This window comes from Miscanthus floridulus, chromosome 19, assembly GCF_019320115.1.
Source record: "Miscanthus floridulus cultivar M001 chromosome 19, ASM1932011v1, whole genome shotgun sequence".
NCBI classification, from domain to species: Eukaryota; Viridiplantae; Streptophyta; class Magnoliopsida; order Poales; family Poaceae; genus Miscanthus; species Miscanthus floridulus.
In genome coordinates this window covers 53,592,302-53,609,319 of record NC_089598.1, presented here as the reverse complement: position 1 = coordinate 53,609,319, position 17,018 = coordinate 53,592,302, and the positions used below count along the sequence as shown (strand labels likewise).

Here is a 17,018-nt window from a genome sequence, read left to right as displayed (position 1 = left end):
GCTAAGCCATGTGCGCGTGTGGTGTGACACGAAGCAGAGGAAGGGTGCGGAGCGGGCCGCCGAGTGGGCTGGAGCGGAGCAGGCCGATGCGCAAGAGGAAGGAAGAAAGGCGAGGCACGGCTGGGCCGCCGAGCAGGCCAGGCCGGGAAGGGAAGGAAGAGAAAGGGCCGGCCGGTTCCTGTGGCTAGGCTGAAAAGGAAGAAAAGAATTTTTTTTTAAAATTAAATTCTTTTCTTATTCAAAACAAATTCAAATATGAACCGAATCGAGTATAAATATGATTTAAAATATACTTTTCAATTCAAACATAAATGAATAAATTTTGGGTAAGTTTTCCAAGAATAACTTTTTAAATTCTTTCATTTTTTAATTTTCTTTTCTTTTATTTCATAGCCATTTTTAATTTCATTTGCAAAAGCAATTTTAACCATTTTGAATTTTCGATCAAAACCACTCAACCAAATAAATCAAATGCAATAGCATGTATGCTCAAACATGTTGCTACCTTATGATGAATTTTAATGTAATGGAAAATTTTTATTTTCCTATATTTTATGTGCACAAAAATTCCAAATTAAATTTTTTTAGGTCCATTTCTTGAATTTCAAATTTAGGGTGTTCCACTTAGTGACCAAACTAACCAGAGACAAGCTAGGTCTCAAAACTAGTTACACTAAAGAGCTTAGCTACACTAAAATATAAATAAAAAAAAAAGTGGAAGGATTATACCGCCGTCGCAAATTACAATGAACCAATCACAATATATCAATGAAATCCAATGAAATCCTCAGAGATAAGATAACATAATATTTTTCTTTCGAGGCTCACTTGCTCGCCGGCTAGCCATGCTCCACAGGTTCGCGCTCGCGTTCAAGACCAAGACCATCGAGTTCTTCGCCGAGGAGGAGGAGGACGAGGACGCCGACCGATTCGCGCGCTCGCCGGCGCCGGGGGCGGATGGGGTCCTTGCCGGGCAGCGGGTGGTCGTGCTGAAGCCCGACCCGCTGCTGAACCCTAACCCTAGCGCGGATGGGGAGGGGAAGGCGGCATCCGGGCAGGAGGCCGCCGTCGCTGCGGCGCTCGCGACGACCTCGTCGTTCCAGGCGGCGTACCTGCACCTGCAGGCCGCCCACGCGCCGTTCCTGCCCGATGCGGTGGTGGCCGCGGACACCGCCGCGGTCTCGCACCTCCGGCGGCTGTCGGAGCTCAAGCGGATCACGAGGGGCGGGCCGGCGGACCCGCCCTCGCCGGACGGAGATGGGGACGGGACGCTCACGGCGCACCTCGAGGCCCAGGTGCGCGAGAACCAGGCGCTGCTGCGGTCCTTCGACGCTGTGGTGAACCGCCTACAGGCGGCCCTCGACGCCAAGGACGCCGCGGCTGCCGCGCTGCGGCTGGACCTCGAGGCGGTCGACGACGGCAACGCGCGGCTCGCGAGCCGCCTCGACCGCGCGCTCGCGCCTCCGCCGGGCGGCGACGCCGTCGGCGCGATGCTATCCGCGGGCGTCTTCGACTCTGTCCTCCGCGACGCGCTCCGCGTCGCCCACCGATTTGCCCGCGCGCTTGCCGAGGTCCTCCGGTGCGCTGGGTGGGACCTGGCCGCGGCTGCAGAGGCTGCCTACCCTGGTGTCTCCTACTCCAAGACCGGCCACTGCCGCTACGCGCTCCTCTCCCACGTCTGCCTCTCCATGTTTGACGGATTCGACTCCTACCAATTCGGCGCCACAGCTGGCACCGCAGAGCTCGGAGGAATGGAGCTGGCAACCCGTAGGAACGAGTCATTGCAGCAATTCATCGAGCACTCAGATGCAGACCCGATGGAGCTGATGAATTCAAGCCCGGACTGTGAGTTTGCCCAATTTTGCGACCGCAAGTACAAACAGCTGATCCATCCTGGCATTGAATCCTCACTGTTTGGGAATTCAGACTGCGGGACATTGCTGGTGATGAGTGTGGCCGGCCCACTCTACGAGTTGTTTGTTGCAATGGCAAGCTCAATATGGACACTGCACAGGTTAGCCTGGGCGTATGACCCAGCAGTCGCCATATTCCAGGTTGGCCGGGGCACAGAGTTCTCAATGGTGTACATGGAGAACATTGTCCGGTCGAAGGGTTTCGTGGCGAGCAAGGAGCTCGGGAAGCCAGTGCGACCAAAGGTCGGGTTCACAGTGGTGCCGGGCTTCCGGCTTGGAGGTATGATCCAGTGTAGGGTGTATCTAGATCATGGGAAGAGGGAAGAAGACATTATAGATTCGAATTGAGATGAGATGAAACCATATAGTCAAAGAAAGAAACTGTACATTCCAAAACAAAAGGAGGTTGTGTAAAGGCGATCAAGAACAGTGCGTGGAAATAACCTGCAGGATCAAAGTCGCTGCTCAATGATGAGTATAAAGAAAGCTATTTATCTTTTGTTTTAGTTTTTTTGTTCAGCTGAAAGGAGGGGGGTGTTGTGTAGGGCTGTACAAAGGTCATGAGGCTCAGAGAGCTTTGTGTTCTAACAGGGTCGAAGAGTTATTTATCTAATCTTCGGTAACTTATTTGTGTGTAGCTCGATTCCATCTGTAAATGTATATTTATAAGTATGTGCTCGCCGATCCCTTATATTTACAAAACCAGTCACTGCATTGTCCTACTAATGAGTGTTATCTTGCCATTGCTTTCCAGCAGCCTGTTCGCTTGGTCGTATTTGGCTTATAAGCTATGGCTTATCAGCCAATAAACAATATTTTTCTCTAACACCAAATCAGCCAACAATACTTTCAGTCATGGCTTATAAGCCAAATAAGCTCAAATGAACAGGGCGCAGATTGTTTTCCTGATGTCTGGTCGATTCATAACTGTAGCATAACTGCATAAGCATGTTTGCCATTTAATACTGCTACGGTAGTTATGCAACTACCGTTGCAATAGTGTGTTCTTTCCAAGACATGCCAAATGCCTGCAAAATCATTTTGGATTGAGAAGTGAGTCAGGTGGCACAGATACCTTCTGTCCGGAAGACATGCTTAAAGCCTTGTTGAACTTCCGAAAGGGTTTCAGGTTTTCTCTTCAGCCCGTTAGAAAAAATGATTCTTATCAGTCTCCTGTCACCCGTATCTTCCGTCCGTTCTCCCAGAAAGCCAGTTCCATCGCGAGCTCGTGGTCGTGGCGTACAATCATCAGCGTTCTCCGAGCTAATTTTCCACGCCGTTCTCTTTTTCCATTGAAAAGGTTTCGTACTCGTGCAGCTACTGGGCATTGATTCGCAGTGGCAACCATCCATCCTTGACTCTGCACAGCTGTCTGGGCTGGGCTACGATCACTAACTGCATCTTGTGATTTTCGCCCTTTTCATTTGGGTTTGATTGGCTGATAAGAGAAAAAAACTATTCGCTCGCTGAAAAAGTACGGCTTATAAGCCAAACACGACAGAGTGAACAGGCTGCTTGTCACCTACGCACGTAGATGCAGTAGATTTGCAGCAAGTTGTAACGCTCTTGTTTGGCACATGGACACATCTGGTGGTCTGTTCACGCGATACCATGGGTCGCTTTGCTTGCTGAGAACGGTGGCAACTTCCGCCACAGTTTCAGGTTTCAGGTTTCAGAAATGACGTGTTTCAGTGTTTGGGTCATGTTTGGAGCGAAGCGCGCTAACATTCAGAATGTTGCGAAGAAAGAAACGTCTCGCGTCCGAATTTCTTGCTCGGAATGAAGGCCTGTTCTTGGGACATGATTAAGACGCACAGCTGGCTCTGTAGAATGCTCTGAGGTCCAGGCACAGGCGCAGGGTCTCTCTGTGTGTGTGGGGCGTGGCATGTTCGTTGCCACGAAAGCATATATAGTCTCCAACTATATTCCGTACACTATATACAATACTAACATATTATATATTATACCATGCGTAGCTATCATCTACACTGAGGAAGGAATTCTTGGTTGGCATTTTGACGAGTCCTGCAAACGAATGTTTCAACATCCCTGAAGATGTGCAACAAATGATAAAAGACTTACGCCAAATGTAACTTAGGCTACAATATAATAATTGGGTAAAGGTTAAACTACAAAATAACAAATTGGATGTTTTTATGATCATTCTCTAGATAAAACCGTTGTGTTAGCACGGTCATTATACTATGGATCTTAAATTTACTGTAAGTTCTGAAATTCTATAATTTATCAAAAACTTGTAATATATGTGATTAAAAAATTATATACTGACAATTACAATCATCATCAGGAAATAACTGGGTTTGGAAGAGATCCACGATGTACTGGTGGCATTGATAAGGTATACTACAACAAATTGAAAAAGGTACTTGAGTGCTGGCCAGACATGCACTACAAAATTCAAGATTGTAGCCAGGTACGTTATGGTCAGTGTACTACTTTATAAGAATTTATTTATTATAATTATGAACCACTTACAGTTTGTGTGTTTGTTTTTAGATTCTACTATCATATTATCATAATGGACTATACATTTTATTCAATCTGGACATGTAAAATAAAACTGTGCACATTATGGATCCGCTTGAACCGCTACCAGATAATGCATGTTTGAAGGGTTATCATCAAGAAATGGCATATATACCTACATTCCACACTAATGCTAGAATATTCAATCTCACCATGGCACTATCAAATTCTAGGTGGAGCGAAAATATTTATTACTAGGAGCGAAAATACCCTAAATATGTAACAAAGGTTTCGGGTCATAAATACTGGTAAGTGTCGCAAAATTTGGTTCAACTTTTCTATAAAAAACTGTAATTTGATTTATGTACATCAAATAAACAACTGATCTTCTCCGTCAGGAAATTGGAAGGCTTTCTTGTCTATAATTTCATGAAGTCGTGGGACGGCGTAAGATTGCCATGGATCACCACTGTAAGCATATATAGTCTCCAACTATATTCCGTACACTACATACAATACTAACATATTATATTCTATACCATGCGCAGCTATCATCTACACTGAGGAAGGAATTCTTGGCTGACATTTTGACGAATCCTGCAAACGAATGTTTCAACATCCCCGAAGATGTGCAACAAATGATAAATGACTTACGCCAAATGTAACTTAGGCTACAATATAATAATTGGGTAAAGGTTAAACTACAAAATAACAAATTGGATGTTTTTATGATCATTCTCTAGATAAAACCGTTGCGTTAGCACGGGCATTATACTATGGATCTTAATTCTATAATTTATCAAAAACTTGTAATATATGTGATTAAAAAATTATATACTGACAATTATAATCATCATCAGGAAATAACTGGGTTCGGAAGAGATCCACGATATACTAGTGGCATTGATAAGGTATACTACAACAAATTGAAAAAGGTACTTGAGTGCTAGCCAGACATGCACTACAAAATTCAAGATTGTAGCCAGGTACGTTATGGTCAGTGTACTACTTTATAAGAATTTGTTTATTTTATTTATGATCCACTTACAGTCTGTGTGTTTGTTTTTAGATTCTACTACCATATTATCATAATGGACTATACATTTTATTCATACTGGACATACAAAACAAAACTGTGCACATTATGGATCCGCTTGAACCGCTACCAGATAATGCATGTTTGAAGGGTTATCATCAAGAAATGGCATATATACCTACATTCCACACTAATGCTAGAATGTTCAATCTCGCCATGGCACTATCAAATTCTAGGTGGAGCGAAAATATTTATTACTAGGAGCGAAAATGCCCTAAATATGTAACAAAGGTTTCAGGTCATAAATATTGGTAAGTGTCGCAAAATTTGGTTCAACTTTTCTATAAAAAACTGTAATTTGATTTATGTACATCAAATAAACAACTGATCTTCTCCATCAGGAAATTGGGAGGCTTTCTTGTCTATAATTTCGTGAAGTCGTGGGACGGCGTAAGATTGCCACGGATCACCACTGTAAGCATATATAGTCTCCAACTATATTCCGTACACTACATACAATACTAACATATTATATTCTATACCATGCGCAACTATCATCTACACTGAGGAAGGAATTCTTGGCTGACATTTTGACGAATCCTGCAAACGAATGTTTCAACATCCCTGAAGATGTGCAACAAATGATAAAGGACTTACGCCAAATGTAACTTAGGCTACAATATAATAATTGGGTAAATGTTAAACTACAAAATAATAAATTGGATGTTTTTATGATCATTCTCTAGATAAAACCGTTGCGTTAGCACGAGCATTATACTAGTGAGCATAGTTGAACACCTCCTTCGATCCCACTACATGACGACCATGTTGCCATTCGGGCACATGATACCTTTGTCCCTTGTAAGGTGCTAGATATCCTTTTCTATTAGGATACCCAGAATCAACAAGGTAATACTTGCCTTCAGGTGGATATTGAAATTTATCCTTGTAGGTGACTAAAGTATCCAAAAATACCCGAGTGTCATGAGCAGATCCAACCCAACCCGTGACAACAAGTGTGAACCGCATATCGAAGTCACAAACCGCCATGACATTTTGTGAACCATAACCATGTCGTCCAATGTATTTTGTCTGTTCACTTTTTGGTACAGTTACAGGTATGTGTGTACCATCAATGGCGCCTATGCAATCGTTGAAATGAGGCCAGAACCTAGCTTGCTGCAGTTTTGGATGAACTGTACCAAAGTGTGGATCCTTAGGTCTTATGATGTCAATAGACAGTCTACAAATTGAGTCAAGTACCTCACTAAACTTTCTACTGACAGTTTCTAATGAATGACGAAACTTATTTGCAACTTGTCTAAACGATTGAGGTGCACCACATGTCCACAAAAACATGCCTAAGGCTTCCTTGGTACAAATATCACTAGTTGATCTCAAGCCATAATTCTAAACCAAAGTCCGATGGAGGCGATGGAACACTGACCTTGTCATTCTAAACATGTTGTGGCACTGGACTCTATCATTTAGTTGGATTTCAACCCACTGTATCCCTGTCATGACTGGTACATTCGGAACCACCTCCTTGTTCTTTGCAACACTGCTAGTTGAGCCCATCAATTCCAATGCAATATATGCAACCATGAAATTCTCATCAGTACCCGATTCATCCTGAATTGCATCCTCATCACTGGAGATGCTCATATTGATTTCAGCACCTAAAATAGGTACACATTATGAAGCATGAGCAAAGGAACAAAGGAAGCATATACATGAAATAATTATTCGCACAAGCAAAGTCATAACATAAATCATCAAATAATGTGCCCATTACATAAAACATCAAATAATGTCTGGAACTGAACAATTTATTTTACTACATAACAACACTAATTTTTCCGGTCCTCCCATGCCCACCTCAGCCAATTAAGCCTCCCATTCGGTGTCTTCAATGTAATGAACACATCACGGTTTTCCTTTTTCTTAAGAAATTGGGTGGCATAGTAGTGTTCATCACTCCCTTCTTCATCAGCATCGTTAATGACTTGCTCCAACATAGCCCCAATCTCATCTCTAACATGATCAACCGGATGAGAAGTTACTGAATTTTTACTACTTTCGACCTTCTTCTCATATGTGTCGACCAACCTCTTCATAAGTTGATCTCTCTATGTCTTCTTTTTCTTTCCAGAGGGGGAACCTTGAGCTGGCCTTTTGTTAGCATTTGGTGTGACATGTGGTGAACCTCTCCCTTCGACTCTCTCACTATCACCATCACCATGGCCGGCCTCATGCTCCTCACCCTCTCCATCATCATGACCACTTCCAGGAACATAGGATGTCTCATTAGTCACACTACTAGCATCAAACATTATTCGCATCATGTCCTCGTGCTCAAGAACTGCAGATTTGAAACTTATACATCCTGGCATAGCCTAAAACATTAAATGATAACAATTAGAGGATGACATGCCGATGAGTACTAAAATACAAAAGATGACATCTCAACTACTCACCGCATTTTGTTCTGCCCACCATTCATCACTGGCAGAAATACATCCAGTCACAGGATCCCTTCCCAACCCAGTGGCTCTCATGTTCAAGGTCTTCCATTGTGCATATTTCTTCTTCAGTACATCCCATCTGTTCTTCATTTGCTCTTTGTCATATGGCCTCTTTGTTCGCTCAAAGAACTTATTCACCAAATTAGCCTAACCCACACTATTCAAGCAATTGTGTGGCCTGTTATGGGCAAGCACTTTTTCTACTCATATTTCATTGAAAACTTTGGCGACAAAAGGATCCCATTTTGCTTGAGGTTTTGCTGCTTTTTCCATCTATAAAGTGCGATAAATCTGAATTTCTAGCAACACTACTGCCTAATTGCGCTATGAGGTAGAAAAAAATGACATGCTCTGCAACTACCAGAAGAGCTTGCGTGCTCACCTTGCTGGACGGTAGTCGGCGGTGGGGATGGGAGGGCAGCAGGCAGTGGAGGTCGTCGAGGACGTCGAGGTCGGAGATCCAGAGCCCTTGCTGCAGAAACATCGGAGGGGAGGGAAGGGAAGCCGGTGCCTTGCTGGACCTTCGGCAGAGGGGAGGGGAGGGGAGCCGGCGCCCTTGCTGTAGATCCGAAGGAGGGGAGGGGAGGGCTGCCGGCGCCCTGGCTGGAGCACCAGCTGAGGGGGAGGGGAGGGCCGACGTTGGGGAATGGGAGGCGGCAGCGGATCTAGCGAGAGGAGGGAGGGCCGGGCTGGAGGGGAATGGGAGGCGGCGGCGGAGAGGGAGCGAACGGGAGAGGCCGAGCTCGGGAGGACAGTGTCGGGCACGGGCACGGGACCGCTCGGGTCAGGAGGGAGGGGCAGGGAGAAGAAAAGCGTTCGCGGTTTCGGAAACGCGGGGTAAGGCTCGCGATTTCGGATACGTTGCGGGCGACCGGAGATCGTGGAAGCGTGTTCACGACTAGGCCCTAATCGCAGGGCGTTTGTGCGGGATTATTTGCTTATTGGGCTCAGAAGCTGAGCAAACGCTGTCCCAAACAGGGCCTCAGCCTCTCAGGTTGATTCTGCATACCTCTTCATCCATTACGCCTGCTCCATCATTTTCTTGCCAGCATGTTCCTTTTTGATTCATCTCGCTGACAGCCAACCCACCATACAGCAGCAGCTGCAGACGGCTTATGTGAAATCCAGCTTGCATGTGAATCCAGTAACTAATTGATAGGCAAAGATCCAGCACACATCCATACTATTCAGTTCCATAGTTCTTGTTGACATTATGCATATGTGTACTCTTCGCAAAAATAATCATGCTGTCCATAATCACTGTTGACCTTCAAAGAATTTGTAGCTAGCATCTACTCAACGTACACACAAGCTAATAAGCCCATATATGGATCAGAATACCTTATTATTCCTTGATGATGTCGTCTCCTCGTCATCTTGATGTCATATACGTCTTCTTTTCCTTCGTAAATATATTCCCAGTATTTTTCTATAAATACTGTAGCCCACTTCCCTTTATTTCTTCTACATCATTGGCATCCTTGTTGCTATTCCTTGATATATCTAGCCTTAATTCATTTTTATGATTTAAATTTATTATTCCAAAATATTTAGTTTATTTAAAATGTTAATTTTATGATTTAATCCCTAAAACTTCAAAAGCTCACTATAACCCATTTTTAGGTGTTTTTGTGCTCACGCGATCGTAGGATCACCGTTAACGCTACAATCGTTCTTATCTTGTGTTCATAAATCATGGTGTACTGTTTTTAGGTAATCGTTGTGCTTGTGTCGGATGTTGCGCTCAATGGAAGTGAAGCTACCCTAGGATGATCCAAAAGCAAAAGTCAAAAAAGTTTGAGTGGATAATTGGAGGCAAGTGTAACATGAGTTCCTTTGTTACCTAACAATCTTATAATCATTTTCATATGCATGTGTCTAATGTGATGAACCACTAAGGACTTTACCTAGTACTTTTGTACCCTCTTACTTGGTACCTTGGGTTCATGCATATGGGTAGCTTTGCTTAGCTTGCAATCACCAAATGTGATTAATGACTTATGGAATCAAAAGTTAAAATGATGCTTTTGAGCAACATGGACAGAAGGGGGCAAGAGCATTGGGCCTATTTGGGTGCTCTAGTCTGCCCTCCGTAAGGACTGAATCTTAAAGCGGCCACCCAGGATTTACCGTACAACCATGAAAACTAATGGGCTCTGGTCTTGGCTAAGTAACTAGATTTCTCTAGCTTGTTAGTGGTTACCGAAAGGCGCAAGAGGGGAGCCTAGGTTGCAGAATGGCTTCTTGCCTGTCAAGATGTGTGCTGGGCTGCGGTCAAGGTGTGCCAGTCTTGAAGGAGGCCTCCAGTCGCCTAGCTGCTAAAACCTCGCGGCCACTAACTTGTTAGAGGGGTCTTTGGAAAGGCCTCATAGTGAACCCTGCCAACTTACCTTAGAAGTGAGTCAAGAGGCTGATCACCTCAGGCATATGGGTAACACGACTCATGGTGAAAGTGTACAACCTCTGTAGAGTGTAAAACTAATATATCAGCCGTGCTCACGGTCACGAGCAGCTTGGATCCTTTTCGAGATAGATGGTTCTATGGATGGTTTGGGATATGATTAATTCTGATGATGATAATTAATTATATTCACATGGGAGCTTTAAGCATAACCTAGTAACTTAGGTTTAATAAATAAAATATGATTAACTAAAAATGCTTACCGCAGTACAGCCGAGTCAAGCCTTCTTTTGAGCCTTGCATAACCTCATGTTATACTTGCTGAGTATGGTGCGTTCACGCTTGCTTTACAATCAACAAAAATCCCAGATGGGTGCCAGATGGTGATTCAAGTGAAGAGTTTCCCGAGGATTTCCAAGAGTACTAGGCGAGTGCTCCCCTAGTCAACTGTCCTTGTCCTTGTAGAGTATGGAGTCCCGAAAAGAAGATTAAGAATAGTTCCCGCTATGCTTTGTAATAGATGTAAGCCTTGTTGTGTAACTATGTTTTGATATGTAATAAAGCATTATGTTTGATAATCTCCATATTTATCGCTATATGTGTCGTGTGGACATCCTGAGCACACATATAGTTAGCGCTTGGTATTTTTCGGAAAACCGGGTGCGACAGCAATCACCAAGAGTAACAAGAAATCCACAATTGCAATCACCACCTAGTGCTACCAACTATGCAATCACAAATGCACAACACTAGGGTTTCCTCCAAATCCTCTCTCAAATGAGCAACAAGCTAGGAGAGCGAGAGGAGAGGGAGGAGATGCTCTTGAAGCTCTCAAGAACAGCACTAGAGCTCAATCTCTCCCTTGAATGGAGCACAAATGCTAGAGAGTGAGAGATGAGAGGAGAGAGCTTTTCTTTTCTTCTCTTAGGGTTCTGGCAAGGATGAACTAGGGAGAAGACTGAGTAAGGGAAGGGAAGGTGGAGGCGCTTAACCCTCAGCTGGCTGGCTCTCCAGCGCGCGACGGAGCAGATAGAAAACGGTCGGCACAGTCGCAGCAAACGGAGCAGCAACTGACGGCAACGGTCAAACGAGAAAACGCGGTGCGTGCTTCTACACATGGCCGAGCAGCAACGCAGAAAAACGACCGCACCAGCAGCTTCCGGTAAGGTTTTTTTTTTTTCTTCTTTCAGAAATGCTATTTAACACACATGTGTTTTAGCAAAAAAAAAAAACATATGGATTTTTTTATTTCTCTCCCTCTCTCTTTCTCACCGGTGACCACCGGCGCCGGCGCTGGCGACCGGCGAGCTCACCCAGGTGCCTGCGTCTACGGCGGCGGCGGCGGATCTGTGATTTGTCATTTCATAGAAAAAAATTATGATTTGTGATCTGTAAAGGTTGGGGGTTGGAGGTAGAAGAAGGGTGGAGGCTGTTGGATCTTAATCATATAGTGCAAAAAAAAATTCATATGTTGAAACCGTATAAAAGACGTGGGTGTGTAGTAGATAGACTCTTTTTTAAATCGCATGCAACAGAAACGGGCACGCCTCGCACCGGCTAATGGGCAGTCGACAGCGCCCCTGCGTGTGTCCCCATCGGCAGAAAAGAAACGGAGCAGCACAGCAGCTCAGTGCCTCCCTCTCACGCACATTCTCTCTGTAGTCTGAGACATGCAGCGGTCCCCCTCTCAACAAGAATTTCTTGCTGAGAAGCCAGAATTGCTGGCTGAGCGCGCGCTCTCTCTCTCATGCATGGACCGAGCCAGCTTGGCACACACCTGCGTGCCCAACTGAAATGCCGGCTCAGCTCACTAAATTGCCGAGCACACCCTCACTTCAACGGGGATTTCATAGAATTTCACGGGCATTAAATATGCTGACATGGCACTGTCTTGATAAAGAGAGAAGATAAAAGTTTTATGAGAGTAGAGAGAGTTTCATGGGGATGAAACTCTTCTGCACTGTTTCCAAAATATGGATATATTGAAAACTGAGAGATGAAACCCCCACTGAGACTGGCCTTACGATGCGCATCAGCTTGCCCAACCGAACACCTTCGGTCAGCAAAATGTCCAGATGAACCGGAAATACGGCTGTAGGCTCCAGTTTTGACCCCTTTTCATTTCTACCCTTTTTAAGTACTAACTTCACCAAGATAGTCCAAAATAAATTGGGCACATAAGTTAGTTTTTCACAAATATTTTTTTAGGATTTCTCATGCATTTCACCACGTCACTAACCGCAATGTATATGAAAATGAGACTCACACTTAGTGGCACTAGATAACCAATGCAATTAAAGATTTCTCCTCTTTATAGTACGGTTATCTATCCTAAACCCGATCACGCACTCTATTGCGTCTTGATCGGCAAAACAAAATAGCCCTAACAAATATACCTTTGCCTTGAGCCCATTTTGTTTTTCTCTTTCTTCTTTTCCAAGTTTGGAGCAATTGATCCATCACTTAGGCCATCACCATCACCATGACCATCATCTAGCTCCATCACTTGGTGTGTACCAATCATATCTCATATTCACTTAAAGCAATGATTAGTACACTTAAGGTTTCATCAATTATCCAAAACCAAACTAGGGCTTTTAACCGCCACCTCCTCCACATTATGACTTGCCTAGTCTTTTAGATTCCAACAATTACGATGAGGAGGAGACCGAGGAGGAGTTTGACTACCAAATGACCTTGGGGTCGACTTTGCGCTCTATGCGCCGCACTCGCCACACTTCGACCACCCATCGCCAAGGGAGGGCTATGGTGTCCTCGGATGACGACAACGATGATGATGGTGATGATGGTCGTGCTACTGGTGGAGACGATGTTGATTGGGACAACATCGATGAGGATGAGGAGTGAGCTGTTTGGCTTCTCTCTTTTCTTCCCTTTTTGGTGCTTTATGCCAAAGGGGGAGAAATTATAGGGGTCAACACACTTTTCGACGCTAAGTGTTGCAGCAGCTGGAGCTTCATGTCATATCCATTGAGAGTAGTTTGTTAGGTGTGAGTTTGAGGATCGCTCAAAACTCTACTTTGTTGTAATAATGCTACCTAAGTACCTATTTGTATCGGATATGAACATGTATCTTTGTGTGTAGTAGCTTGTCATTTACCTATGCTAGATTGTTGATCTTTTTTATATACTATCTATTGTGTGGTGCTTGGCTTAACCTGTGCAATTCCTGCCCGGTAGTGTCGCTCTGCGACAGTACTGTGGCAGAGGAGTGGCAGTGCTGCACCTTGTTGTATCAGTAATCCCTTGAGTGCATAAACTGTCATTCGCATCATGCTCAATTATATGACACAGTGTGAATTTTAGCCTCTAATGCCAATTTGAAAATTCAACATTCAACTCACACATTTAGAGGGAGTCTCTACACCCATGGCTCGAAAAATCTCAGTAACATTTCATATCTTTTGTAAGCTCTAATTGGGTTGTCATCAATCACCAAAAAGGGGGAGATTATAATTGCAATCAAGCCCTAATTGTGGGTTTTGGTGATAATGACCACGTAATTAGAAAACTAATAAGATTTATCGAGATGACAAGCAGGTGAATCATAAGAGAGGATGTTATACATAACGGAGGAGCCCCCAATTATGAAAGATGATGGCATCAAGCTTAAAAGGAGGTTTATTTCATTTTATATTTTAAATTTGAGTACAGGAGAAGCCATACTATAAAGGGAGACTGTAGATGGTACTTAATGTCAATTATAAACCATCAATATACCTTGCATAAATGACTAAAAAGGATCATCAACATAGACTTAGGGGTTTAAACTGACGATTTCTATAAGTTTTGGTGAATATGTGTTTTCAGCAGGATTTAATCAGAAAACCATCAAGGAGGACCTATTCGTCAAAGGAAATCACGTTAATCTGTAATGGTATCTGCGTGGGAAGACTCTAGAAGACTCCAGAAGGCAATTCACCAAAGCAGGCCATGTGACCATGACATGTGGGACCGAACGGCCCCATTGTTAGTCCGGCCAACCTATGGGCCCCACCTGGCAGCCCCTCCTCGCTACGTCAGTTCTCCACCACCTTAAGGATTGCATCTACGCCGCTCTTTTAAGTTAGTTTGATCTAAGGGTCTAGAATTGATGTACCCCCTATATATATCTTCCTATACCCCCTCCTCCAGGTAGATCCTGAAACCCAAGAAACTAGAAGCCACAATTCTTATCCTCTTTATTAGGATCAGAGCTAGCAATCAAGAGAAGATTAGTCCTCCAAGTTAGGATCTAGACTTGTATTAGAAATAGAAGGATAGAGTGTGAGGGGAGAGTTTGGAGGAGTTCTGGCCTGTCGGTGCTCTCTCTACGGCTTGTACCCTAGCGGAATCAAGTTCTTGAGCTTGTGTAACACCTCTGGTGTTTTAAACCATAAAAGATGTCATGTCATCATATGCATTGCACATCATTTTTGTGTTAGTAAAAACTTTGATATGCATTCACTAAAACAAGTTTATTTTTATGATTATATGTGTTGACTTGTATGGGATGAATCAAGTTCATAACCTTAGTGTTAAATTGGAATTATGAAAACCCTAATTTCCAACACATAATGCTACCCTAGAAAAACCTAATTAAAAATCTAAGCACATTTTGGGGTTGAGATTATAAGGAAAAGTGTAGAGCTTATCTATGTGTACAAAGTTGGTTTTTAGAGTTTTCAAAGTTGTTTTATAAATTTTGAAGTAATTTGAAAAGGGATAAATTCTTAAAGTGTCCCCTTTTGATTTTAAACTTACATTTTAAAATGTAGACATAATTTGAGTATGGTTATTAAAGCAAAGTTGTAGAACTTTGAATTTGGAACAACTTTTATTTTTGGAGATCTTTGAGTTACCATACAAATTTGAGAGTAATTTGAGAAATGAAGCGAGTGGCAATTCGGTAAATAGTTGGAACAGTGCAAGCAGGCAGACACCTCACCGTCGGCGAGCTTCCACTGGCTTCTACGCGCGCCCGTAGGCACCACCTCTGGCTTCGACGTGTCCGCGCTGCCATGGCATGTCAAGCGCACCGCTCACCGCCGCTCTTCGCTCACCTATTAAGTCTAGAGTGCCCTCCAGTCGCTCTTCCTCCTTTCCTTTGTTTTTTCCCGTCAGCGCCGCCTTGCTCCGTTGAGCTCGCGCCGGAGCCGTCTCACCCTCCCAGTCACAGACGAGCATGTCACCATGATCGCCATCACCTAGCGCCTCCAGATCACCCACTTGCCTAGCTTCTTTCCCTTTGGTTTACTCGGCGTAACCTCGTCTTCTCCAACCCCGGCAAGGCTCCGTCGAGATCAATTCCACCATGGACAGGGAGTTCAAGTGGGATTCTTGATTCAACTTTTGCTGTTTCTTGATCTTCATTCTCTCGTGATGCTCATGAGCTTGATTGTTGATCGTTTGGTCTGCTGCTTTCCTCAGAACGGAGCTTCACCATGAGTACACGCCGCTGCCATCGTCTCCAACGTCGACGACTTAGCTCCAACATGCCATAGCCATCGTTCTCGAGCGCATCAGCTTCGAGGTGAGCCACTGATCATGCATGTGTGGTCTTCTTAACCTCTACTATGCTGTAGCCACGGGACCACGGGACGCCGGTGGGTTTTGCTCTGCCATACCGCTATGCGCGTCGCTACCTACGTTGTGGTGTGTCGTTAGTTCAATTGAGTGCTTGGTTAAGTCTGTTAGGAGGTGCTAAGTACGCCGACGACCTTAGTTTCACTGGTGAGGTACTAAATCACCGGGCGCACGTCGGTCGTGCTCCGCTGAGCCGCCATCGTTGCCGGCAAGGTAGCTCTAGTGACCTAGAGCTTCAACCTGTGCCACCGGTGTGTGCGCAATGTCAAGGAGATCATGTTGGTCCAAGTCCCGCCGCCGGAGAACTCACCGCTGGCGAGAACGCGCCGGTCAGAGGCTTGCCATCGCGCTACTCTCACTAACGAGTGGGACCCCGATGTCAATGACCGTTTATTTGAAAATGAATTTTTCTATTTTGCAGAAATGATTAAATAGTGCTGTGATTTGTTTATTTTGTGTAGAATTAAATAGAGCTCCAAAAATTATGTAAATTTTTGTGTGACCAATCTTGTAAACTTTTTACAAAAAATATTAAATGTTACTTTTCAGTACATTTTGACTGTGATAAAAATTGCTCAAATTAATTAAGAAATGGGTTTTCATGATTTTTCTAGGCTTGTATAGTTATCCAAAAATTATGAAAATTGTTTTTACACTTAGTTATCATGTGATGAGTCTTCACAAAAATTTTGAGCTCAATTGGAAAAAGTTGATTTATTTCATAATTTTGAATTAATTGTTTAATTAATAAAACAAATATTAACTCTTAATGACTTAGGTTTTGTTTGAATTTGGGATTGAGTGATGACCTTGGGTCATAAGCATAAAATGATCCTTGGCATTTAAAGTAAGTGTTTGAGTTTATAAAAAGGTTTAGTTAGTTTTTGGCTTGTAACTATACCGCAAAGGAAAGTGGTATTCACGTTATTAACTTTTGCATCCATCGTCAAGCATCATGTTTTATATCTCGCATCATTTTAAACATGGCATTATTACTATGTGTAGTGAACGAAAGTGAGAACGTGGTAGTCAACCAAGTTGTTGAGGAAGTTAATCCACCTATTGAGGTC

The 17,018-nt window shown here is 43.7% G+C and overlaps 2 protein-coding genes across 2 annotated transcripts; one reads left to right on the top strand and one right to left on the bottom strand.

Annotated features, from left to right (window-relative positions):
- The first annotated feature begins 840 nt into the window (after nt 1-840).
- On the top strand, nt 841-2,616 carry LOC136528907 (protein GRAVITROPIC IN THE LIGHT 1-like). The gene has a single exon (XM_066521902.1). The coding sequence runs from the start codon at nt 846-848 to the stop codon at nt 2,259-2,261; it is 1,416 nt and encodes a 471-aa protein (XP_066377999.1). The 5' UTR covers nt 841-845; the 3' UTR covers nt 2,262-2,616.
- A 3,597-nt stretch (nt 2,617-6,213) lies between these two features.
- Nucleotides 6,214-8,445, bottom strand: LOC136526039 (uncharacterized). Its single transcript, XM_066518826.1, has 5 exons — nt 8,344-8,445; nt 7,914-8,108; nt 7,643-7,832; nt 6,884-7,115; nt 6,214-6,757 (listed from the first exon to the last, which is right to left on the bottom strand). The coding sequence occupies exons 1-5, from the start codon at nt 8,443-8,445 to the stop codon at nt 6,214-6,216; spliced, it is 1,263 nt and encodes a 420-aa protein (XP_066374923.1).
- Nucleotides 8,446-17,018: the final 8,573 nt, after the last annotated feature.